The sequence below is a fragment of the Zingiber officinale genome, chromosome 8B (genome assembly GCF_018446385.1).
Source record: "Zingiber officinale cultivar Zhangliang chromosome 8B, Zo_v1.1, whole genome shotgun sequence".
In the NCBI taxonomy this organism is placed as follows: Eukaryota; Viridiplantae; Streptophyta; class Magnoliopsida; order Zingiberales; family Zingiberaceae; genus Zingiber; species Zingiber officinale.
Genome location: NC_056001.1, coordinates 5,991,074 through 6,016,905, shown reverse-complemented (window position 1 = coordinate 6,016,905; position 25,832 = coordinate 5,991,074). Strand labels below are relative to the sequence as shown.

General features: G+C 44.5%; 2 protein-coding genes across 2 annotated transcripts; both read right to left on the bottom strand.

Moving 5' to 3' along the window:
* Positions 1–18,332: 18,332 nt before the first annotated feature.
* On the bottom strand, positions 18,333–19,007 carry LOC122017961 (blue copper protein 1b-like). Its single transcript, XM_042575689.1, has 2 exons — positions 18,828–19,007; positions 18,333–18,735 (listed from the first exon to the last, which is right to left on the bottom strand). The coding sequence occupies exons 1-2, from the start codon at positions 18,991–18,993 to the stop codon at positions 18,449–18,451; spliced, it is 453 nt and encodes a 150-aa protein (XP_042431623.1). The 5' UTR covers positions 18,994–19,007; the 3' UTR covers positions 18,333–18,448.
* A 4,496-nt stretch (positions 19,008–23,503) lies between these two features.
* On the bottom strand, positions 23,504–24,476 carry LOC122017878 (blue copper protein 1a-like). The gene is made up of 2 exons (XM_042575589.1): positions 24,259–24,476; positions 23,504–24,099 (listed from the first exon to the last, which is right to left on the bottom strand). The coding sequence occupies exons 1-2, from the start codon at positions 24,425–24,427 to the stop codon at positions 23,654–23,656; spliced, it is 615 nt and encodes a 204-aa protein (XP_042431523.1). The 5' UTR covers positions 24,428–24,476; the 3' UTR covers positions 23,504–23,653.
* Between the last annotated feature and the right edge of the window lie 1,356 nt (positions 24,477–25,832).

The window sequence follows — 25,832 nt, the reverse complement described above, 5'->3', positions numbered from 1 at the left end:
GCTAGTTATTTATGGAAATAATACCAAATACAAGAGGCTTACGTTCTAGTATTTCGAATATGTTTTTTCGAAGTTGTGTTCTTTTGTTTCTTTCTTTTCCTTGTGATTTGATTGTTCTCTTTGGTTAACCTAAAGTTATTTTAGGAAATTAAATATTAGCTTTCTATTAAAGGTTTTGTCTAGTCGGTGGTGGTTGCTCCCATATCCAAGAAGGCCATGTGCCTCGCCACGTCAGTACTGGGAACCTTTTATGGAAATTAATATTTAATGGAATTAATAACTTAAGGAGACTTGGGTCGAACGTGTTAAGTTCCGCAGGAGATCCAAGTCAAAACCTAAAAGAACAAATAGATTAAGTTTTGGATCAAACGTGTTAAGTTCCGCAGGAGATCCAAAATTTAATTTAAAAGAACACATGGTAGCTAGGAAAAGGTTTAGATCTTTGTACAAAATTTTTGTACAGTGGAACCTATAGGCTTTCCGAGTAGCAACCAACACAGCCACCGTCGCATTCCACCGGGCCTTATTTCGCACCCCTGAAGCCGCGCCAGCTCGGAGAGATAGAGGCTCTTTTTCAGACGAAATGCCAAGGCGGGATGACAGAAAAGGGAAAGCTCCCCGGGCGGACTCATCTCTCGAGCGGATCAATCGCCAATTCTCGGAGGCTATTCTACGAGACCCTCTACCCAAGCACTACGTGCCTCCGACGATCGGCGAGTACAACGGAACAACGGACCCGGATAATCATCTGGGTAAGTTTGATAACACAGCTACACTCCATCAATATACAGATGGAGTAAAGTGCCGCGTTTTCCTTACAACTCTCTCGGGATCGGCTCAACGGTGGTTTCGGAGGCTGCCGGACGGATCCATTGCTAGCTTTAAGGACTTCCGAACGGCCTTCCTCCACCACTTCGCTAGCAGTCGGCGTTATCAGAAGACAAGTGTCAGCTTATTTGCCATCAAGCAAGAGTCGAGAGAATCGCTTCGAGCTTACATCCAGCGATTCAACCAAGTGGCGATGGATATCCCAACGGTCACATCAGAGACGATGATGAATGCCTTCACTCAGGGCCTTGTGGATGGGGACTTCTTCCGGTAGCTGATCAGAAAGCCGCCCCGAGATTATGATCATATGTTGCATCGGGCCAACGAATACATAAACGTGGAAGAAGCGCAAGCCGCCCGGAAAAAGGAAACTCCTACCGAGCGGGCACTTATTCATGCCGAGCGGAAACAGCACGCCGCTCAGCAGCCGCCCAAAGGACCGAGGGTCGAAGCAATTCGATCCCTCCACGCCGACCGCACGTACAAGAAGTGGCTGCCGCTCGGCCCAAACCAAAGAAGAGGTGGACCCCTATGTTCTGCTCCTTCCACCAGACGGATACGCACAACACGAGGGATTATCGAAGTCTTCCCTTCGTGGCTAATCCCGTTCCCAGGAAAGCCGAACGACGGTCTCCTCCCATCGACAGGAGACAAAGGACCCATGAAGTTGACTGGACCCGCTCCGAGAGGCAACATCACCAGACGCCCGATCGGCACCGATCCCCAAGACAGGAGAATCGCCGAGCGTCCAGAGAGCGGTCCCGACCGTCCGCGCGGGAAGAGGAAAATAGAAGCAATACTTCCCGAGGTGAGATCAACGTTATTGCTGGTGGGCCGACCGGAGGAGACTCCAACCGAGCCAGAAAGGCGGGCGTCCGGCAGTTGCAGATCCACGCAGTCGGCTGTAACCAAGAACGGGCGAGTAGACCAGAAATCACTTTCGGGCCCGGAGACTTAGAGGGAGTTGAAGTGCCCAACGACGACGCTCTGCTCATTAAAGCGGTAATAGCAAATTACACTATTCACCGCATATTTGTTGACACAGGGAGCTCGGTCAACATTATATTCAAGAAGGCGTTCGATCAGCTGCAAATTGATCGAGCTGAGCTGCTGCCCATGACCACCCCGCTCTATGGGTTTACGGGCAACGAGGTCCAGCCGGTTGGACAGATCCGGCTGGCTACTTCGCTGGGAGAGGAGCCGCTCAGGAGGACCAGGACCATAAATTTCGTAGTGGTCGACTCCCCCTCATCCTACAACGTCATTTTGGGACAATGGAGATGTCTCACTGTGCATCAAACATTTTTAGCAAGCCTAATATTGCAAACACCAGATTCACAGCAAACCTACATCAACTCAATAGCGGTTTGCATGGCACAGCAAGTACCAGAATTGTTAAGATAAAAGTTATTCAGACAAAGAAAGAATGCCCGCCACTATAGATCTAAATGATGAGGGAGAGGATTAGAAGTTCCAGATCCAAACAACGAAAAGATGTCTTTTGGCAAGGATCCAATTAACAAAATAGTCACTCAAGATGTTAGAGTACCCGGAAGAGAAAAGGGATTTCAAAAGGAAGGGTTTATGAGTAGACCAAAAAAATAAAGAACTTCCGGCCAGTTCAATACAGTTTCAGCTGCAGTAGTATTTGTCTCCAAGCCGGGCAACAAGGAGTCTGCATCGACTTTCGGGACTTAAACAAAGCATGCCCCAAAGATTTTTATCCCCTGAATGGTGGACTCCATGGTGAGCTACGAATTAATTTGCATGCTTGACGCCTATCAAGGATATCATCAAGTGTCGCCGGGAAGATCGGAAAAAGTAAGCCAGAACGCCGACGCACATATTGCTATAATGTGATGCCGTTCGGATTGAAGAATGTCGGGGCCACCTATCAACTCTTGATGAACAAAGTGTTCAAGGAGCGATTAGGCGTATCTGGAAGTCTATGTGGACGACATTCTTATCAAATCCGTCCGAGCGGCCGATCTTTTCAAGGACATGGAAGAAACCTTCCAACGCAAATATGGAGTCAAGCTAAATCCCGAAGTGCTGTTCGAGCAAAAGGAGGGCGTTTCTTGGGTACATAGTGACCGAACGGGAAATCGAAGCAAATCCTAGCAAGGTGAAAGCTCGCAAGACATGCCACCCCAAGAAATACAAGAGAAGTGCAGAGGTTGACCGGTCGGATAATCGCTTTGTCCGATTCATCTCCAAAACCGCCGACCGAGCCTTCCATTCTTCAAGATCTGCGCAAGGCTACTAAGTTCCAGTGGGACGAAGAATGATCGAGCGTTCGGAGAATTGAAGACATATCTTAATTCTCTGCCCAGCCAAGCCGATCGGGGTGAGTCACTTTATATTTATTTGTCGTCAATTGAGCATGCTGTAGGCTCGGCACTTGTGAGGGCAAGCGGTGAAGAGCAAGTGTATTTTCTAAGCCACATTTTAAAAGATGTCAATATCACACCGGCTCGAGAAGTTGGCCTTGCTTTGGTCTAGCCGCCGCGCTTCGACCGTATTTCTGGCTCACACCATCGTTGTCCGGACGAACAGTCCACCGAAGAGTATCGTTGAATCCGTGTGCCGGACGGCTTATCAAGTGGACGATGCATTATGAATTTGACATCCAATATCAGCCCCGCGCGATCAAAGCCCTTGGCTGATTTTGTGACCAAGTGCAAAGGCGAGCCGAAGCTATGTGGAGAATATATGGATGGATCCTCCACTCGGCTCGGAAGTGGGATCGAAATCTTACTACTCTCACCTCAAGAAAAGATGCACCTATCCGTCCGGCTAGATTACAAAGCTACTAACAATGAAGCAGAGTATGAGGCCCTTATAGCGGGATTGCAGGCCGCATGTGGGAGCCGGTCGGGTGACACTTTATTCGGATTCACAACGCCAAAGAACTTTCCCAAGACCTTTGAAATCAACTGCTCGCTTAAACTCTACGCCGAGGCATTTGAAAACTCAAAGCTACTTTCCAAGAGGTGCTTATACAGAAGATTCCCGAACGGAGAACTAGGCAGCAGACGAGTTAGCCAAACTCGCGAGTTCAATAACACCAGTTGCCATTCAGCAACCAATTGAAAAAGTACTGCTGGTGGCTCACGTCGATCGGATGCAAGGCCTCACGTTTCCAAGCGAGAGGACACCTATTATAGAATTTCTCCGTTCGGGCACCACACCTCCGATGAATATGCAGCCCGGCTCCTCGGAAGAAGAGCCGGCCGGTTTACACTCATCGGAGATCAGCTTTACAAGAAAGTTTTCCGTTGTTGAAATGTGTAAGCTTGGAGGACTCAGCTCACATCCTCCAAGAAGTACATCAAGGATCATGGGGTCATCCGGCGGCGCCATTGGCCAAGAAGATCCTCTTGGCTTGATACTTTGGCCAACTCTACAAACAGATGCCGCTCGGACAGGTACACGCCTTTCATGCCGAATATCACAACTTCTCCCACCGACCGGCCGAGGCGTCAAGCGTTTCATGCCCGTTCGACCAATGGGAATGGATATTGTCGGTCCATTTCCGATGGCGACCGGAATCTTACTAGTGGCGATAGACTATTTCTCCAAGTGGGTGGAGGCCGAGCCGCTAGCAAAGATCACTGAACAAATGGTTAAAAATTCATCCGGCAACACATCATTTGTCGGTTTGGCATCCTCGCCGACTAGTGTCCGACAACGGGCGGCAGTTCACAGGGAAGATGTTAGAGGATTGGTGCAAGAGCTACGATTGAGCAACATTTCACATCCGTGGCCTATCCTCGGAGCAACGGTCAAGAGATACCAGCAGGGAATTCTCAAGACTAAGCTTGATCATCTGGGAGGAAGTTGGCGGATGAAGTGCCGAACGTCTTGTGGGCCATCCGAACAACGCCAAAAGAAGGGACAGGAGTCACACTGTTCCATTTGGTATATGGTGGCGAGGCCGTCATTCCGGTTGAAGTCGGCGTGGAGTCCGGGATCCAGAGCTACGATGAGGACAACGCCAACGGAGAAACATGGAGCTGGATTTGGTAGAAGAGGAGAGGGCAAAGGCGTCCGTTCGCTGATGGCATACCGACAACGAATGAAGCAAAACTATAACCGCGCGTAATCCCGATTCCACATCGGCGACCTTGTCTCGAAGAAAGTCAAGCCGGGCAAGCTTGAAGCCCGTGGGCAGGTTCCCTTCAAAATCATCGAAAAGCTCCGCTCGGCTTATTTGGAAGACGAGGACGGACGGCAACTAGATGAACCGTGGAGCGCGAACCATCTCCACCTTCACGGGCGGGTGAAAGGTGTATCATCAGAATCACCCCGTACTTTTTTTTCGATCAATACGGAAATGCGAAATGAAGAATCAAGAGAACAGATATAAGGCATGGTCAACAAGAATCGAAGGCCCTGCCGCTCGGACGGAGGTAAATTATCCGAGCCAAAATGCTCGACGAAGCAGACCCTGAGCCGTTCGGTACATTCTCCACGCTGGGTGAAAGGGGCATATGGATTATCCGAGCCGTGCGCTGAATAGCGAAGGCCCCTTGAACCGATCGGCCGGAGGGCATGCATTTAGATGCGCAGCAAATGACCCGTGCTGCTCACGGCATAAAACCTGCTCAAGCACTAGATAAGTTAGAAGGCCAAGGTCGCCGACCGTAAGGAGTTAGCCGAAGCCGCCTAGCCCACACGTTAAACCGTAGAGCGACCCTCCGGCCAGAATATCGGCCGAGCTCCGACGTTAAATATCGAGACGAGCCGGCGTCTAAATAATCCGAGCGGATGAATCGACGAGCCCCGCTGTTAAAGATCGAGAGCCGACCGGCTATCCGACAATATCCGCCGAGCTCCGACGTTAAATATCGAGACGAGCCGGCGTCTAAATAATCCGAGCGGATGAATCGACGAGCCCCGTCGTTAAAGATCGAGAGGCTACCGATCGGCTATAAATATCCGCGCCCACGAGCTCCGACGTTAAATATCGAGAGACGAGCCGGCCTCTATAAATAATCCGAGCCGACGCCGACGAGCCCGTCGTTAAAGATCGAGAGCCGCTACCGACCGGCTATAAATATCCGCCCGTCGAGCCCGACGTTAAATATCGATAGACGAGCCGACGTCTATAAATAATCCGAGCGGACGAATCGACGAGCCCCGCGTTAAAGATCGAGCCGCTACCGATCGGCTATAATATCCGCCCGCCGAGCTCCGACGTTAAATATCGAGAGACGAGCGCGTCTATAAATAATCCGAGCGGACGAATCGACGAGCCCGTCGTTAAAGATCGAGAGCCGCGCCGACCGGCTATAATATCCGCGCCGAGCTCCGACGTTAAATATCGAGAGACGAGCTGCCTATAAATAATCCGAGCGGATGAATCGACGAGCCCCGTTGTTAAAGATCGAGAGCCGCGCCGACCGGCTATAAATATCCGCGCCGTCGAGCTCCAACGTTAAATATCGAGACGAGCCGACGCCTATAAATAATCCGAAGCGATGAATCGACGAGCCCCGTAAAGATCGAGAGCCGCTACCGATCGGCTATAATATCCGCGCCGCCGAGCTCGACGCAATATCGAGACGAGCCGCTATAAATAATCCGAACGGACGAATCGACGAGCCCCGTCGTTAAAGATCGAGAGCCGCTCCGACCGCCTATAAGCGCGCCGAGCTCCGACGTTAAATATCGAGAGACGAGCCGGCCTATAAATAATCCGAGCGGACGAATCGACGAGCCCCGTCGTTAAAGATCGAGAGCCGCGCCGATCGGCTGGTAAATACCGCCGAGCTCCAACGTTAAATATCGAGACCGAGCCGGCGTCTATAAATAATCCGAGCGGACGAATCGACGAGCCCCGCGTTAAAGATCGAGAGCCGCGCCGACCGCCTATAAATATCCGCGCCGAGCTCCGAAATATCGAGAGACGAGCCGGCGCCTATAAATAATCCGAGCGGATGAATCGACGAGCCCCGTCTAAAGATCGAGAGCCGCGCCGACCGCTATAAATATCCGCGCCGTCGAGCCCGACGTTAAATATCGAGACGAGCCGGCCTATAAATAATCCGAGCGGATGAATCGACGAGCCCCGTCGAGAGCCGCGCCGACCGGCTATAAATATCCGCGCCGTCGAGCTCCGACGTTAAATATCGAGAGACGAGCCGGCGTCTATAAATAATCCGAGCGGACGAATCGACGAGCCCCGTCGTTAAAGATCGAGAGCCGCGCCGACCGGCTATAAATATCCGCGCCGTCGAGCTCCGACGTCAAATATCTAGAGACGAGCTGGCGTCTATAAATAATCCGAGCGGACGAATCGACGAGCCCCGTCGTTAAAGATCGAGAGACGAGCCGGCGTCTATAGATGCCTGAGCGGAAGGCCTTGTGAAAATCCAGCAAAAACCCCTGAGGTGAGGCGCGAAGCAAAAGATGGTTAATCGGAATTAAAAATGCGAGCAACAGAACAAGTGATGTCCGTGCGCCGAACGGCTACTCAGTTGCATTATGAAATACATTGAAGACAATTCGCTTGCCTGGTATAGCAAGGTACCGAGCGGGAGAGTTTTAAAGAACACTTAGTCGCGATGAAAAAAAAAAAAATGCCTGGCCAACATAAAAGATGAGAGGAACAGAAAATTATCTATTATGCAAGCCAAAAAAGGTCACTACAGCGATAAGTAGGGCCGAACGGCGGGAATACAAAGAAGTTTATAAAAGCTCTCCTCACACGTCAAAATCAAAAAGAGCGTCGGGGATGGTATCCATCACACCCGCTAGATCCTCGGAGGGGATGGACAGATCGGCAGGCAGGTGACCTTTGGTCTTCAGATAGCCCACCGCTGCCTTGATTGCCTCCTCGAACGTGAGGGATATCTTGTCGGTAAACTTCTCCCCGAAGTCTTCCGAGCGGAGGAACGCCTTCCTCACTTCGTCCGAGCGGGCCGACTCCCCCTCTTGATATTCTTTGAGCGCGGCATGGGCAGCGTCGCTAGCAGCTTGGAGATCCTTCAAATCTCCATCGAATCTTTGGAGATCAGCCGAGCGGCTCTCCTTCTCGGTGGCCAGCAGAGCATCCAGGTCCTTGATGCGTTGCTCCAGCCCCCGGATCTCCACCTTCATGTGGTCCATATCGTTGATGGCCTGTTGCTTCCGAGTGGTCGCCGTCTTGATCTCCTTGTCTCGTTGTTTAATCATCGTTTCAAGCCGAACGACCTTGCTCGCCAAATCAGTAGCTCGTTTCCGTTCGGCTTCCAACGATTTTTTGGCTTTCTCTAGAGCGGCCGTTGACTGCCTGGTATCCCCCGCTGCTTTTTGTTGCTTCAGTTCCTCCTCCAGTTCGGCCAACCGACGCAGGTTAAAAGCTTAACGAATAGGAAAGAGAGAAGAGGAGGAGATACCCGGTGGCCTGTTGAAGGTTGCTGTCACCGAGCTGCCCGGGAGTCAACTTGGCTATCCGACTCCGAGCATCTATCCAAGCTTGTGCGAGAGGGCCCGTCAGGGTGATCTGCTACTCGGGAAACACCGGCCGATCAGCAGCAGCCATGTATGCTTCAGGGGAGGCGCAAACGGTTTTAGTAAGTTCGGCCGCTCGGCCCGCTCGAGAAGCAGCAGCCTTATCGGAACGCCTGAGACGTCGTCGAGTCCTTGAAGGGCTGGACGGCGGCACCTCCAAGCTGGCCCTCGGAGAATCCTGAGGGGTCGGGGTACTCTCGAGGGAAACTGTTCCGGACAGCACCGGCGCATCTGCACCCCGCTCAGGTTGTGGCTCATCAAGTGTAGAGGCAGGTGCGGATTCCGGTCGCCTCCGTTTCCGAGTGCGTAGCGGCACATCATCGGCCGAACGGCCCTCCACTTCAGCTTCGGTCGTAGGTTCTATATTGCCCGCGGCCTCATCATGAGGGGCAGGGGCGTCCGAGGCTTCAGGGACCGTTGGCGTCCCCTCACCTTCTTCGCCGGCCGGATCAGCCGAAGCAAGGCCCCGTTCGGCTGCCTCCTTGCTCGTCACCGCCTCAATCCGAGCGGCCTTCAATTTGACTTTCTCGGTAGCTCTGGCGCGCCACATGACCTTAGCTGCAGAAGCAGAAAATAAATCAGTTAGAACAAAATAAAGGGGAAGATAAGGGAGCTTACTCATGGTACAAGGCAGATCGGCTGGAGTAGAAGACAAGCCGAATATATGCATTACTCCCGGGAGGAGCATCTTGTCAATATGATAGCGCTGATCGACTAGTTGTTCGGCTGCATGGAGATAGTCCGCGTCGCCTCTAAACTTGCCGAGCTCCGGCTATGCTGGCATAGCCGTCTGCCACTTGGTGGAAACGCTCGGGAAAGCGTATGTAGAAAAAATGCTCCTTCCAATGTTTGTTGGAGCTCGGCATATTATCGAAAAGGACGAAGCCTATCCTAGACTGGAAAACAAAGGTGCCCCACTCGGCTTGCTTGGGATAGTAGAAGTAGTGGAAGATTTTTGGGGTTAAGGGAATGCTGTTCAGTTTGAACAAAACTACCACTCCGCTCAGCAACCTAATAGAGTTGGGAACTTCCTGGCCGAGCGGAATGCGGAAATAGTTGCAAACTTCTAAGAAAAACTTGTGAGGTGGAAAACGTAGTCCGGCCAGGAATTGGTCCCGGAAGAAAACAACAATGTCGGGCGGAGGATCGTGAGGCCGATCGGAAGGTGTGGCTAACACTATTTGGTGGTCGATCGGTAGGTCATATGCTCGAGTGAGGCGCAAGGCGTCTTCCTCGTCGAACCGACTTTCCATGTTCGAGTACCAAAGACCCGGAGTATCGCCGGTTGACTGCGAGGTACTGGTCATGATCGAAAGGCCAGAATGCGGGATAGAAGAGGAGGGTTCAAGCAATGGAGGAAACCCGACTGAAAAGGATGATTAACAGAAAGAAGAATGTGTCTGGAGCGAGAAAAAGAGTCTTACAAGCGAGGGAGATGATCGGAAGAAGCCGTGTGATCGTCGGAAAGCCTGAGCACAAGGTCGCCGGCGAAAGGAGGAACGACAGGAGTCTGGAAACGAAGAAGACGAAATGCGGCGGAAACGGAGTCAATGGCCTTATATCGCCGCCCGGGAGCGATCTCCACCGTCCGATCCAGGTCGTCGCTATCGAGGCTGTCATCTGATCGTCCGTTTCAAACGGCGGCTGTCCCATCGGAAGTGACGCAACCGCCATACTCTGACAAATACACGACCGCCACGTGTCAGCCGGTCACTAGCCACATTTAATGAGCTCCCCTTACCGTGCGCAGAGCACGTGACGGGTAGTGTGGAAGAACAACGGACGTCGATTCCAAGAAAATACAAGGCATGGACAAAGTATCGCCGAACAGACAGATATCGCCGCACGGATAAGCATCCTTATGCCTGGCTGAGCGGCCTAATGCAATGACCATTGTTCGGGCAGATCGGCAGTCGAGCGGACTTTGCCTCCTTCGACTATACTCGAGAGGAAGGCAAGTGATCCGGCGGAAAATCAGAACCCCATAAAAGGAGTCAACGAGGAGGTCAAAGGTCCAGTGGCTCACGAAAAGGACGAGCCAACCGACTCGAAGAAAGGGAAATCGATAGTAAAGGCACCGGTAGGGACCAGGTTCCGACGCCAAATGAAGCAATAATGACCAAGCGGAAGGATGTGCCGCCTTGTCAGAAGAATTAAGGCCGTCCGACGACGTTGCCTGCCTTTCAGTCGGCGTCCCTACGATAAAGGTAAAAGACGGGACATCTTCCGATAGTCCAAGTCGTATGGCTATACCATACTTCTAGTCCGACAACGGGGGATCCGCTGTCCCATCAAGAACATGCTTGGACTGTAATGGTGTCAGGTAAGCTCTCTGACAAGTGCATAACGGGGTATGGGTTGCTGACACATATGCACCTCGGTGGGCGTGCATTAGTTCCTTCTCCGTCCTATATAAAGAGGCTGTTGCTTCGCCAAAGGTACGTATGATACAAGCTTGGCAGCCCCTTTTTCCACCACTTACCTGACTTGAGCGTCGGAGGGTCGTCGCCGGGAACCCCTTCCCGGCTAGACTCTTGTGCAGGATCGCCGGAGCTTCGCTCGACCAGCCGGAGATTCACTTCATCGACTAGGAGCGTGCCACGTGCCCAGCGTCCTTTGGTTCAACGATTCGGACAGGATCACAGGTAAAATTCAAAAATCTAATTTGTTAAGTTTGTGAAATCTAATTTGCAAAAGTAAGTTTCTATTTTCTTAAATTAATTTTCAACATTAAGTTTGAAAAATCATAATTTCAAAACTAAGTTTATAACATACAATTTTTAAAAAAACTAATATAAAATTTGGTTTTACAAAGGTTAGGTTTCTAAAACATTTTTAGAAGAATATTTTCCAAAACCTAATTTCAAGAAAATATTTTAAAAAAAAGTGTGAAAATAATTATTGCTCCCCCTGAACCTGACATTGTTAAATCTGTCTAACCAGTTAGCTACTCACTGACTATTAGAGGATAGCAGCTTTCACTTGGTTAGCCAAGTTAAGTCTAAGCATCAGTTAGCGTTTGACTACACTGAATGATTTAATTCGATTAATATCTATTTAGTATTTAACGCCCAAACTTATATCGATGCACTGATATAAGCATCTTAAGTCCAGGCAGTCTGCCTATGCATCTCACCCCTTTCTATGTTTGGCAGTCACAAACAAGGAAATCCTAGCTCAAATACTAGCCTTAGGGGTACATGATTTCTAGGAAATTTTTCTAGTCTAAGGCTAAAACTGTTTTGAAATTCTAAAAATAGGGAATTTTGAAAACATACAAGTATTTTACCTTAGAATTTGAAAATAATCATTTTTGAAAATAATTTTAAAATTCCTAACTATTAGGCACATTCCTAATTTTCTACATAGATTGTTAAATTCACTTTCAGGGAGGGGTTTAGTAAATATGTCAGCTAAATTAGACTTTGACTCAATGTACTTGAGTTCAATGTCTCCTTTAGTGACATGATCCCTGATAAAGTGATGTCTAATTTCAATGTGTTTGGTTCTGAAATGATGCACTGGATTTTTTGTTAAATTAATTGAACTAATATTGTCAATTAACACTTTTACATTTGTAAGGTTTAAGTTAAAATCTTTTAAGGTGTGCATCATCCATAATAATTGTGCAATGCATTCTCCTATGGTTATATATTCTGACTCAGTTGTGGATAGCGCAACACAGTATTGCTTTCTACTGAACCAGCTAACAAGTGATGAACCTAGTAGTTGACAACCACCACTTGTGCTTTTACGGTCTAATTTGCACCTAGTATAATCTGAGTCAGAGTACCCTATTAATTCAAAGTTATTAGTTCTAGGATACCAAATACCTACATTTGTTGTTGTTGGTGCAACCTTAGGTCAAGGTTGACCTGGTTGACCCGACTCGAGTTGACCTGACTCGAGTTGTATTTTGATGTTTGACGAGAACAAAAGAGTTGTATTTTGATGGGAGGTTGTTGGTGCAACCTTAGGTCAAGGTTGACCTGGTTGACCTGACTCGAGTTGACCTAACTCAAGTTGTATCTTGATGTTTGACAAGAACAGAAACTTGGGAGGTTGTGGGTGCAACCCTTGGTCAAGGTTGACCTGGTTGACCCGAGGTGAGTTGACTTGGCACGGAAAAGTCCAAGTAGGGAGCTTGGCACGGGAAAAGTCCAAGCATGGAGCTTGGCACGGGAGAAAGTCCAAGTATAGAGACTTGGCACGGAGAAGTCCAAGTATGGGAACTTGGCAAGTGGAAGTCGGAGAGGGCTCGGTGGCTGCCTCCTGACTAGGTCGAGAGGGCTCAGAGCTGCTCTCCGGACCTATGAAAGACGAAGAGAGCCTCGGTGCTCGTTCTGACTAGGCGAGAGGGCTCAGCCTGCCTCTAGATCGAAGGCGGATGGAAAATCCCGTGAGTGAAGCCGTGAAAGTCCCGTGAGTGAAGCCAAGATGGAAAGTCCCGTGAGTGAAGCCAGACTGAAAGTCCCGTGAGTGAAGCCAGCAGATTGGAAATCCTGGTGAGTGAAGCCGGTGAAACCCTAGTGAGTGAAGCTAGGTGAAAGTGAAAGTCCCGTGAGTAAAGCCGACAGGAAAGTCACGTGAGTGAAGCCGTGCAAGGAAAGTCCTGGAGTGAAGCCAGCGGTTGGGAAGTCACGTGAGTGAAGCGGCAGGAAAATCCATGGATCAGGATGATCGACATCTGTGTGTGAAGGTCAAGTAGGTCAAGGGAGTAACCGGATACTTGGCACAAGAGAAAGTCTAAGTGGGTCAAAGGGATTGACCGGACACTTGGTAGGGAGTCTTAGGTCAAGGGAGTGACCGATGCTAAGCATGAGATACCAATAGGTCAAGGTTGACCGGATATTTGTTTGGAAGCGTGGGACTTGGTTTGGGCAAAAACTAAGAGCCGGATCGATCGATGGATCGATCGATAGAACTTATCTCGATCGGTCCGGTGACCGATCGAACCAAACAAGATGTTATCAGATGTTATCTCGATCGGCCTCGCATCGTAAAGCGCAACGAAGGCAAAGAAAAGGAGGGATCGGTCCGTGGACCGATCCATATGAACCCTGATCGATCAGCTCGCCAACTCTCACAGACCGATCAGGTGTCACGATCGAAGCCTGATTGGTCCACAGACCGATCAGGGACCTCCTGGACCGATCAAGATGGAGCCTGATCGGTCCAGGCTTAGCCGTTGTGACACAACGGCTAGATTTCTCTGTGTCTTCTTTGTCTTCTTCGCAGGTGCAGATCATATAAAAGCCTCTACAGTGAAGGTGCAACTTACTTCTTTTTCCTCACTACTGCGATTTGAGCTTTGCTGAGCTCCTCTTTGCTGAAGCTTCGCGTGAGCTTCGTGCTGGTTTTCTAGCTGCTGGCATCCGTGAAGCTGCTGCTTCATCAACGGACTCCAGACGAGAAGGCAAGCTTGTTTGTTTTACATTCATATTGTCTTGTGCTTCTTTGTATTTTGTGTACTTCTATCTTGCTGTTGCAAGAGTTATTGTGGCGAGGTTTCTCCACCCATAAGGAGTTCTTATTAGCCGGTTTTCCGGGGACTCATCCACCGACGGATTGATAGGCTTCGTCCACCTTACGGACACGCCGAGGAGTAGGAGTTTCATCTCCGAACCTCGTTACATCGACGAGTTTGAGGTTTGCTATTCTCCGCTCTCGTTTCTGTTTAGTTATTTCCGCTGCGCTAACCCTAATCGTAGGAAGAAACGAAGAATTTGGGGCGGCTATTCACACCCCCCCTCTATAGCCGCGATCATCGGTCCTAACAGTTGTTCCTTTAAGGTATCTGAATATTATTTTAACCTGAGTTAAATGTGATTTCTTAGTGCAGGTTTGGTATCTAGCGCACATACTAACTGCAAATAAAATATCGGGTCGACTTGTAGTTAAGTATAGTAGGCTACCTATGACACTCCTATAATATTTTAAGTCAACCGGTTTTCCATTTGGGTCATTATCTAGGATTGTGTTCACGACCATAGGTGTTTTTATCTCTTTAGTATTTTCCATTCCGAATTTTTTAAGTAATTTTTTAGTATATTTTTGTTGATAAATATAGTTTCCTTCATTTGTTTGTTTGATTTGTAATCCTAAAAAATAAGTTAGTTTTCCTACTAAACTCATTTCAAATTCTTGTTCCATTAGATTTGTGAATTCATCTAAAAATTCTGAATTTGTTGACCCAAAGATGATATCATCTACATAGATTTAGGCTATGAAAATATCCTTTTGTATCAACTTAACGAAAAGGGTTGGATCAATTTGACCTTGGTTGAACCCTTTAGAAATTAGGTACGAAGTAAGTCTTTTATACCATGCCCTAGGGGCTTGCTTAAGCCCATATAAAGTCTTCTTTAATTTAAAGACATAATCAGTGTGTTCTAGATTTTCAAACTCAGGCAGTTGTCCTACATAGACTTCTTCCTTTATCAATCCATTTAGGAAGGCTGACTTAACGTCCATTTGGTATAGTCTGAACCCTTTGTGGGCTACATAACTAAGTAACATTCTAATGGACTCTAGTCTAGCCACTGGGGCATACGTTTCATCATAGTCAAGTCCTTCTACGTGACTGAACTCTTTAGCAACTAGTCTAGATTTATTTCTTGTGATTTCCCCAATTTTACGTAATTTATTTCTAAATACCCATTTTGTTTCTATTATCTTTTTATTTTTGGGTGGTCGCACTAAATCCCAAACCTCATTTCTTTCAAATTGGGCTAGTTCTTCTTGCATGGAAATTACCCGGTTTGGGTCAAGTAATGATTCAGCCACTGTTTTAGGTTCAATTTTTTAAATTAATGAAATTTGACTTAGGTTTCTAAAGGATGACCTAGCCTGAACCCTTAGATTTGGGTCACCAATTATTTGACTAGTTGGATGATTTGGGTTGACTCTAATGGTTCTAGGAGGTTGACTCTCTTGAGGTTGTTCTTCCTCTTCATGATCTATAAATTGATTAGTTCCCTTAGAATTAGTATTTTCTTGAACAAATTCAATTGGTTGAAGTTGGGTTTGTTATTGGTTTTGTTTGGATTCTTCAAATTTGACATTAGTAGTTTCTTCAATTCTTAAGATAATCTTATTATAAACTCTGTAACCTCTACTGTTTAGGGGGTATCCTACAAAGATTCCATTTTCTACTTTAGATGTGAATTTTCCTAAGTGTTCTCTTGTATTTAAAATGAAGGTTGGGCACCCAAATACTTTAAAGTATTTTATATTGGGTTGTTTATTATAATACATTTCAAAGCAGGTTTTATTATGTGTTTTGTTTAGTGTTGTTCTATTTTGTACATAGCAGACTGTACTAACAGCTTCTGCCCAAAAGTATTTAGGTAGGTTGTATTCATTAAACATTGTTCTAGATGCTTCAAGCAGAGTTCTAGATGCCCAAAAGTTCTAGGCACTCATATCTCCTGCAAAATAGATTATTAGCACAGTTCATAATTCAAATAGAAAGAGTATGACTTAGATTCCGTCTTTCCGAGACTGGAATCTAGTCACGATCTCGACTTAGAGTTCTGAAATGGTTCTAAGTCGGATTGGTGCCTTAGTTCCCTTCTCGGGAACGCGTCCTCACAGTCACTCCCCTCCAGTGACTTACCTTTACTTACCTGCCAGACGTTCGGTTAGCCCTTCGACCCGTCTGGACTTCGTGCCAACTATCCGGTCAGCCCGTCGACCTAGTTGGACTTCGTGCCAAACGTCTGGTCAGCCCGTCGACCCGTTTGGACTTCGTGCCAGCTATCCGATTGGCCCGTCGACCTAGCTAGGCTTTGTGCCAGACATTCGGTCAGCCCGTCGACCTGTCTGGGCTTCTCCTACACACTCGATCCGAGTGTTAGATCAACAACAAAACTAACTTAATCTATTTTGTCATTCATCAAAATCTGAGTTAGATCGTTAGTGCTAACCGCACCAACAAATACAACACTTGAATTTGTTAGAGGATCGTATCTATGTACATATACTTACACCTTCTCTATAATGATGTGATTGATGGATGTGGTATAAGCATGATGATGGTATAGATTGATTGATTGCAAGATAATGTCTCATTAATACGGAGATTATGGACATTATAAAAGGGGGTCATTCTCCATGGGCACAGGTATGCACACGCACACCTATGCATCTCTTTCTCTTTATTGTTGCTTGCTATCATCTTTGTGCCATTATCATTTATGACTTGATTGTCAAAGTAGCTGTGCTAAAGATCCCCTGGTCTGCTTACTAACAATTTCCTTCTCTTCTTAGGAGTTCTTGGGCCCAATAAATATGCACGCTACATTGCTGACGGTCCATTCTCATCGCTTCCAAATAGGATCATATCATCCTACCCTATAAATAGAGGGTTGTATTGTATCCTAAGACGATTCCAAAAATTAATAAGAATTCCCTATTCCCTCTCTCACTTTCTCCCTTCTTACTATCATATTTTATAATACGTCATTAGCATGAAGCTCTCATCGTCCGAGAAAAATTAAGTTGTTTGAGGTAGTCAACGGTAATGTGAAAACTTTCAATCACTTATCTTTTTTTTTATATTTATCATGTCAAATCTCACGAAATTGGAGTTCATGGCTCTTGATGTCACTGAAAAAACTATCTCTCGTGGATACTAGATATTGAAATTCACCTTATTACAAATAGTCTTAAAGATACCATTAAAGATAAAAACACGACATCCGACTAAAATAAGGCAAAAGCGATTATCTTCCTTTGTAGTTATCTTTATGATGTAAGTACCCCGTAGTAGTTTTGATATGATCAACTAAGTTAAGTTATGTCATATTGTATTTAATCTGTGTCTAAGTGTGCAGGAGCTTAGGAACACAAGAAGTGAAGCGGAAAACGTAGCTAGCAAGAAGGATGACACGAGAAAGGAGTAAATGCGAAAGAGTATACCTGTGGATGAGAAAAATGTGTGCGACGTTCAAGGGACAAGAAACTAGGGAGGAAGCCTGCTGGAGGAGAAAGTCGGAATTGGGTTCGGGTGAGCTCAACTCCGATTAGTTAGAGAATCACTCATGTGAAGAGATCAACTACTAAGGAGTTGATTTACCTCTTGGAAGGAGCCTTCCATGGCTTGGAAGGAGCCTTTAATAAATAGTGCGAAGGCGCCTTCCAGCTATAGAAGGCGCCTTCCAGTAGCTGTACGCCGCTAGTCGCATATAGAGTTTTATCCTCAACTGATAAAACTTATCTGATAGAAAATGCTTTTGACCATCTTGAAGACACCTTCAAGCTACTAATAGAGTTTTCAAGGGACCCAAATTGACGAAAAATTTTCGTCCCAAACTGTCGTCCCTAAAATATTTATTAATAATATTATAATAATTATTACTCATTGTCAAATTAGTTAACATAAAATATTTTTTATTTTTAAAATTTTACTAATAACACAAGATAAAATTATTGCTACGAGATCTAATCATGGGCAATGTATGGAACTGTCCTTTTAATTTTACTAATAAAATTAAATGTCTCTAATAATATTTTTAATATTTATATTTTAAAAATATGAAGGTCTTAATTTTTTTCCCCACCTAGGACCTTAAGAATGATTAGGTGGACCTTAAGAATGGTTAAGACGGCCCTGATTTCATACATTCAAATATCGTTAAATTCGTGTTATAAAGTCATTTCCGAAGGAGTTAAACAAATTAAATTTGCCTTCAGAAATATGCTAGCTAGTAGGATTGTTTTTTTTTGTTGTTTGTTTATTTGATTAACTCTTAGAATTCTGATGAATAAATAATGAACATTCACAGAATAAGAATTTGACTATATAATTTGAAATTTTGAGTCCTATAATTCGTTTATATGTATATGCAGTGAAGAGATTATATATTTCAAAAGAAGGATATGGACATAATCTAACTTTTCCCACTATACCAAAGGAAAAAAACAGGGCTCAAAATAAATTCCTTAAATTAAAACTCAAAACTGAATCATTCGAAACAAGTTCATTTTTTTTTATTTTCCTTTTTCAAGTTAAACCACTCAAAATAACAAAACCAAACAATTTATTTAATTAGACCAGCGTATATACGTAGACACTGGAATTGAAATTAAAATTTGTCTTAAGCATATTGATCGAATTAAGTCAACACGACGGTGAAGGAGCAGGCGAGGCAAATTGTGGAGGACTGTACGGATCAGGAGACGGCGCCGGCGGCGACGTCGGAGCTGGAAGAACCATGACGAGAAGTTTCTGGCCTAGTTCGCAATGACCTGCAACTCCACACAGGTACCATTTCCTTCCAGGTGTTTTGAGAAGCACCACATCCCTGCCACTCCTCAGCACTCTGTTTCCTCCATTTGGTTGGCACGCCTTGAACTCTTCTCCACTCACTGGGATCACATTGTGAAACCCTGCGGCGTACTTGAATACTGCAAAGATTTCAAAAATAAAAAATCAGTGTTTGTTAAATTAGAAACTGACTGATCAGGCCAACTCAAACTAAATTAGTATTATATCTTACCGAGCTTGTCGCCAACCCTGAATTCCTTTGTGCGAGCCCAAGCGGTGTAGTTGAAGTCTGGCTTCCATCCAGCGTCATCACCAACAACGAAGTTTGTTGCCGTGGCTGATGGCAGCGCATAAGCGGCCATGGAGAGAAGCATTGCGAGCGTCAGCCAAGAAGCCATTTCGAATCGGTTAATTTCTTTCTGTTGCTAAGTTTGTTTATATGGGAATGCAAATTCTGTGGCTATATATAGGCATGCGTGGGTGGGATTCAAGTGTAGGTCGGCAGGAACAGGAAGGTACTTGGCTTGAGCCTCGGTTTCGCTGTTGCTCGTGTGAGTTGAAGAGGGACGAGCCGAGACAAGATAGAGCGGCATTGCCGATGCAAACAGAGAAGAACTGAATAACTTGGTCAAATTTGCCAATTGACGACGAAACTGGATGCCGACCTTTGCCTGCCAATTGACTGTATTAATCTAATGGCTCAAATGGACTAAGTCCATACCAGGATCTTGTATATATACACCTGCTTTCCAGTCACATAAGCAACATAATTAACGCAATAACACAAAGAAACGACATCAAGCTCAGTACTTCACCTCATCGATGGATTCCCAGAAGGTCCTTGCACTGCTCCTGCCCTTGGCAACAGATATTATAGAATGGACAATGTTATGGATCATTCTCATTAATTACTGCAAAATATCGATGAAAATTTAGAATTAAGTATTTAAAATAATTATCACTGCTAGATATAAATGCATTTTCAAGTCTCATAAAATGTCATGTCATCGCTTATGTGCATGATTTATACATAATCAATTAATAATTATATCATAGTATTGTATCAAACTCTATAGCAAGCTTCAAGGTTTATTAGAGTAACAAATACATTTTAAAAAAAACCCCTAAAAGTAGCACAAACAATTTTCTTTTGCAAAAATAGCTCCAACTATTTAAAATTTCAACTATACGCTCGATTCGATTTCAATCGAATCATACTAATAAGGTAGAATATTTAAAATATCTACTGCCTTTACAGTTAATCTTGATATTAATTTTCATTCACATGATAGTGATTTTTAAGAGTTTATAATAATTGATACGGTGCATGATCGTGGGGTCAGAGAGATGATGTGGTCGGAAGTCAAGCCTGTGGGTGGTCAAAAGTCAAGCTCATATGACAGTCAGAAGTCAGGCCTACGTGGTGGTCAAAAGTCTGGCCTACATGGAGGTCAAAAGTCCGGTCTACGTGGAGTTCAAAGAGCCCGGTCACAAGATGATCTAAGTCAGGCACAAGTGGCGTTCCGAGATTAGGCCTACATGGTGAATAGGAACTCGGAAGCCAGGATCACAGGTCGGGATTTATAGCCTTGCGGTACATGATACAGGGATCAAAGCGTACAGGTCGGGATATGCAAACCAAGGATCACAGGCCAGGATTTATACCCTTGCAGTACAGGATACAGGGATCAAAGCGTACAGGTCGGGATATGCATACAGGGATCAAAGCGTACAGGTCAGAATATGCAAATAAGGATTACAGGCCAAGACTTACAACCTTACGATATGGGATACAGGATCAAAGCGTACAGGTCGGGATATGTAAACTAAGGATCACAGGCCAGGACTTATAGCCTTGCGGTACAGGATACAGGGATCAAAGCGTACAGGTCGGGATATGCAAACCAAGGATTACAAGCCAGGATCACAGGCAAGGACTTACAGCCTTACGATACAGGATATAGGATCAAAGCATACAGATCAGGATTCAGGATAGGGCAAGTTAGTAACTCACAAGACAAGACACACAAGACAGGGCTGGATGTACAGATCTGGATTTACGAAACGGCAAGTACAAGTTAGCTATAGGTTAGTACCCACAGGTCGGGGTTGGCAAGTATAAAGACCCAGTCTAGGAATAATGGACTTAGGAAGTCGCGCACTACGCGACAATCAAACAAGGGAATCGTAACCACCTGTCAGAGAATAATTATAGCGTGTCAAGGAATATGCTAACGGTCTAGGGCTCGTTGCCCCCCCCCCCCCCTCAATTCCTCCTTCGACCTATAAGAGGATGTCCCGTGTCAATCACCGTCAGACAAAGCCTGACACCCGACATTCCCTGACACTCGCCAGACTCCAGAAACACCCACAACAGTATAAAAAGGGAAGTTTCGTTTTTACGCAGGTACGCTCACTCGTCTCTTCGCACTCGTCTTTTACTTTTTGTCCGTTCACTGTTCTTCTGGGGTAAAATACCTGACTTGAGCGTCGGAGGGTCTGACCCGGGGACTTTTTTCCTGGTTCTTGGTCTCTAACACAGAGGCGGCTTGTCTGAGTGCGCGCAGGGTCCTTACTTCATCATCTCCGTCATCCGCTCGTGTAAGCCCTTCAGGCGGGTGCCAGGTCGACCAAGCTTCATAACGACCTTCCGTCAACCTCGAGGACAGTACGGCCTGTCTCCATTCGATTCAGCTTCCGGACGGGATCAATAATTTACTTTTATAAAGTAGATAATACACATCTTAAGGGTGTCAATTCGGGTGGGTCGGGTCGGGTTGGGTCGGGTTAAATTTTTTTTTTTTTTTTTATAACCCAACCCGAACCCGACCCGAACCCGAATTCAACCCGAAACTCCTAAACCCGAACCCGAACCCGCCCAACCCGAACCCAACCCGTGTAACCCGAAAATTCGATTCAAAATGACTTTTTGGAGTTATTTTCCCTATAATTCTTCACTTTTATCTCAATATTTCATCATTATCATACTAACTTGATATTAATATACATAAAACATCTTAATTTTCAAAATAAAATTTGATTTAACCCTAAAAAAACCCCACTAAACCCTATATTTGGGTCAACCCGGGTCAACCCGGGTCAACCCGAACCCGACCCGACCCAACCCGAAAATCTTCAACCCGAATACCCTCCAACCCGAACCCGACCCGAACCCGAAAATGTCCAACCCGAACCTGATTTTTTTCGGGTCGATTCGGGTTGGGTCGTCGGGTCGGGTTCATTTTTGACACCCCTAACACATCTTATATTTTTTTATTAACGAATAACAATTTTTCTACAAATCTGTTGGCATATGAAAATTGGTGAGTGTTTTGGTTTGAAAATTCTCACCATGAGGATGCGGTGGCAAAAATTTATCTCGACATAAAAACGATGATATCGAAATCTTCTTCTAAATTTCTTTATGTAGCACAACAATTTTATATGAAGAGTAATAAACATAGGGTTCATCCGAAGTTGCTCTAATGAAATCCCTGATGTCTAAATTAGCATGAAGGTTTGATAATAATGGAAAGTAGGTAAAAAAATGAGAAGTATTGTTAGAGAATCCTCCTTTACCTTCTATTTTCCCTTTTGAATAAATTCATCTGTCCATTGCTTTATCACAAGGAGACAATGAAAAAGATTAATAGTTAGACCTTTTTATCGAGTAAACGACGGAAAGTTTTCTATATATAAAACTTTCCTCAATTTTTCAATTCACCCTCCCAAATAAATATGACATTAAAGCATCCACATCAATTTTTATAAACATAAAATTTATCTTAAATTTTATATTTTAATTAAAAAAAAATCTTTACATTAGTTATTTTATTTATTCCTTAAATTTAGATTTTATGAATATTATTTCTTTAATTGAAATATATTGAGAAAAAAATACAGATAATGGAGTAAGTACTGAAAATATAGATATTACATACGAAGAAAAAAAAAATGGAGGAGAGAAGAAACAATTAAAAAAAATAAAGATAATAAAAATTTTAGAATAGTTGAGGTAGTGTGTAGTATAAAATAAGTATCTAAATTTAATCAAATGAATGATTTACTTTAAATTTTAGAAATATTATAAAGAAATTAATGTGGATACTTTAAGGAATCATTAAGGAATATTGTTGTAATCGTCATATCTTTTAATTTTAGTAACTATTGCATCTTGGGCGCTTGAGAGGTTCCGAGGTTGGTAGCTCGACGAGTCGTCAAGCTGAGAACTCGATGAGTCAACAACTCAGGAGATCAAGAACTTAGTCGGATCAGCTTGGCTTGACCAGTTAAATTATTGATACACCACGTGAAGAATACATTGACGGAGTATCGAAAAACATCACATGGTCTTTGTATTGACCGAACTTGATCTTATCATATGGCTTATAGCTTCCCTTCTCATCAGGTCAAGAGCTGCCGCCACCATGTGGACCTCACTTATGTCTGTATCAACGAGTATCTTTTATATAAAAAAAAATGATAATCTTAATTAGTTTCATTGATTATTTTTTGGGATGTTTCAGTTCGGTTTCACAGAAATTTTCTACCGATCATTAGGATAAATCAGGAAACACATACGACGGTCAGTCCAGAAGCTCAATATCCTTTGATTGTATCCTTAAATTCTTATTAATATATCATAATTAAAAATCAAATGATAAATATTTAGATAATAACTTGAATATCCAACTGTGTCGCCGGAACCCAGGACGAATATCTTTTATACAAAAGTCTAGCGGTAGTGTACAACATTCTTTAATTAATAGTCGACTTTTCCTCGTCGATTTCACAAAGTTGACTTCAAATTAGATAAAACAAAATTGAACAATTAAATTTTTTTGAAAAAGACGATGATTGAGAATATCATAATCATGCATGACAAATCTGTATCACATAAATTGATCACATCTACAATCTTCAAACTTACGCTTGAAATAGTTGCTCAATACATTTTTAATGTAAGTTAAACCACTCCGAATTCGATCTTTTCTCACAACGAACAGGTTTATTTTAAAACTACACCATTCGGCTTAGGCATTACAATGATCAAACTCTTCATGCCTTAACGATCATCGCCGTCGTTGCCACCAGCAATAGTATCTGATACACATCCGCCGTGATTCGCAACGAACTTGATGGCGGTGGGACGTCATTGGATGGTTGAGGAGTCGGCGGCAAAGGAGACCAAGGCGAAGGAGAAGGTGAAGAAGGAATCGGTGGAGGCAGAGTTGGAGTTGGCGTTGGAGGTGTAGTCGGAGTTGGAGTTGGAGGTGTAGTCGGAGGTGGAGTTGCCGCAGGAACAACATTGATTACTAACTTCTGGCCCCTTAGACAGTGATCTCCAACCCCGGATAAGTACCATCTCCTTCCCTCAGAGTTGAGGAGCAGCACATCGTGGCCGCTTGTAAGAACAACATTAGACGACTCACTTGCATTGCACGCCTTGAATTCGTCTCCCCCTACTGGGATCACATTGTCACCCCCTCGAGTGTAATTGAACACTGCAAAGATGTTCAGATTCTAAGATTTTATTAGTACATGAATGCTCCTTAGATTGTTAATTAATTTCGATGCAAAATAATCCTCTGTTAGGTTCTAACTGAGAGGACATCGATGCCTGATGTTACATGCATAAAAAGAATAGTGAAATCAGATCTTACCAATTTGGTCACCGACCCTGAACTCCATGCTGCTGGCCCAATTGGTGTAGTTGAAGTCCGGCTTCCAGCCATCCTGTCCACCTATCACAATATCTGCCGCCATGGCAAATGGCAGCACAGCAACCGCCGTGGCGATTAAAACCACCACGAACTCCTGCCTGGAAGCCATTATTAGTATTGGAACTGCGATCTTAATATTACTGATATGTCTCAGAAGCTCTTGCTTCTGATTCATTATATATTTAGAGTCATCGTGGCATCGATATACAGGCAAAAGCTTCTTAATTAACAAGTAATTTGAGCCTTGTTTTAGCTGTCGCTGGAAGGAGGAGTAGTGCTAGGAATCGAAGAGGACAAAACAGAGCACTCCATCCCCATCAACAGAGTTGCAGGTGTGAGTTAGCAGCAGTTGAGTTCAGGGACGGTGTTGCCGATGGGAGCTCGCGCCGGCTTTAAAATACCGTCAAATGGATGAAGATGGATAGTAGATATCGAGTTCGATGTTGGAATAAATAATTTATTGTGACGGGGATTTCGAGATTGATGGTGCTTCTTCTCGGATGTCGTGCAGGACTGCGGCCACGCGGAGATAAAAGGAGATAAAAGGACTTAACCCTCTCCGGCGAGCGAGGATGATGATGGAGATCTTCTAATTTTTTATGAGTGAAAAAATTTAGGTAGTATTTGATTTAGAAGTTTAATAATGAGGGAATAAATTTATTTTTAAATTTTATGTTTGGTTGATGAAAATGGAATCAAGATTTTGAAATGAAATCTAAAAACTTGGGTATGAATGAAATTCACCCCCTTTCTTGAGTTTTAATGAAATGAGAATAAGAATTAAGTTTCAGACGAAAATACCCTTAGTATTTGTTCAATTTTTCTTCCATTTCACTCTCTCTCCTTGTTCTCTCTCATCATACTTTCTCTTTCCTCATTCTATCATCACATTTTCTCTCTCAACATACTTTCTCTCTCATCACACATTTTCTTCCATTTTTCTCTGTATTCTCTTTTATCACACACTCTCTCTCTCATTATTTTCTCTCTATTCATTCTCTCCTCATTTTTTTATCGTACTTTCTCTCTCCTCAATCTCTCTTACCATACTCTCTCTTCATATTTTATCTCATCATATTTTCTCTCTTTTCATTCTCTTCTATCACACTCTCTCTCCTCATTATCTCTCAACACACATTCTCTATCATTTTCTCTCTCATCACACACTCTCTCTCATTATTTTCTCTCTTTTCATTTTTTCATCATACTTTCTTTTTCCTCAATCTCCTTTACCATACTCTCTCTCCATATTTTCTCTTTTCATTCTTTTCCATCACACACACTCTCTCCTCATTTTTTCTCTCTTCATTTTTTCCCATCACACTTTCTCTTATCACATTTTATCATCATGCTTTCTCTCCTCAATCTCTCATTTTCTCTCATCATATTTTCTCTCTCTTCATTTTTTTCCCATCACTCTTTCTCTCTCAACACACTTTCTCTCTCATCATACTTTTTCGCTTCTCAATCTCTCTTATCATGCTCTCTTTCCTCATTTTCTCTCATCACACTTT

Excerpts from the sequence above, each read along its gene's own strand:
- LOC122017961 (XM_042575689.1), bottom strand. The coding sequence starts at position 18,993 with ATGGCTTCTTGGCTGACGCTCGCAATGCTTCTCTCCATGGCCGCTTAT. Across the intron at positions 18,736-18,827 it reads CAGGGTTGGCGACAAGCTCG|TATTCAAGTACGCCGCAGGG; the intron begins GTAAGATATAAT and ends AAATCTTTGCAG.
- LOC122017878 (XM_042575589.1), bottom strand. The coding sequence starts at position 24,427 with ATGGCTTCCAGGCAGGAGTTCGTGGTGGTTTTAATCGCCACGGCGGTT. Across the intron at positions 24,100-24,258 it reads CAGGGTCGGTGACCAAATTG|TGTTCAATTACACTCGAGGG; the intron begins GTAAGATCTGAT and ends ACATCTTTGCAG.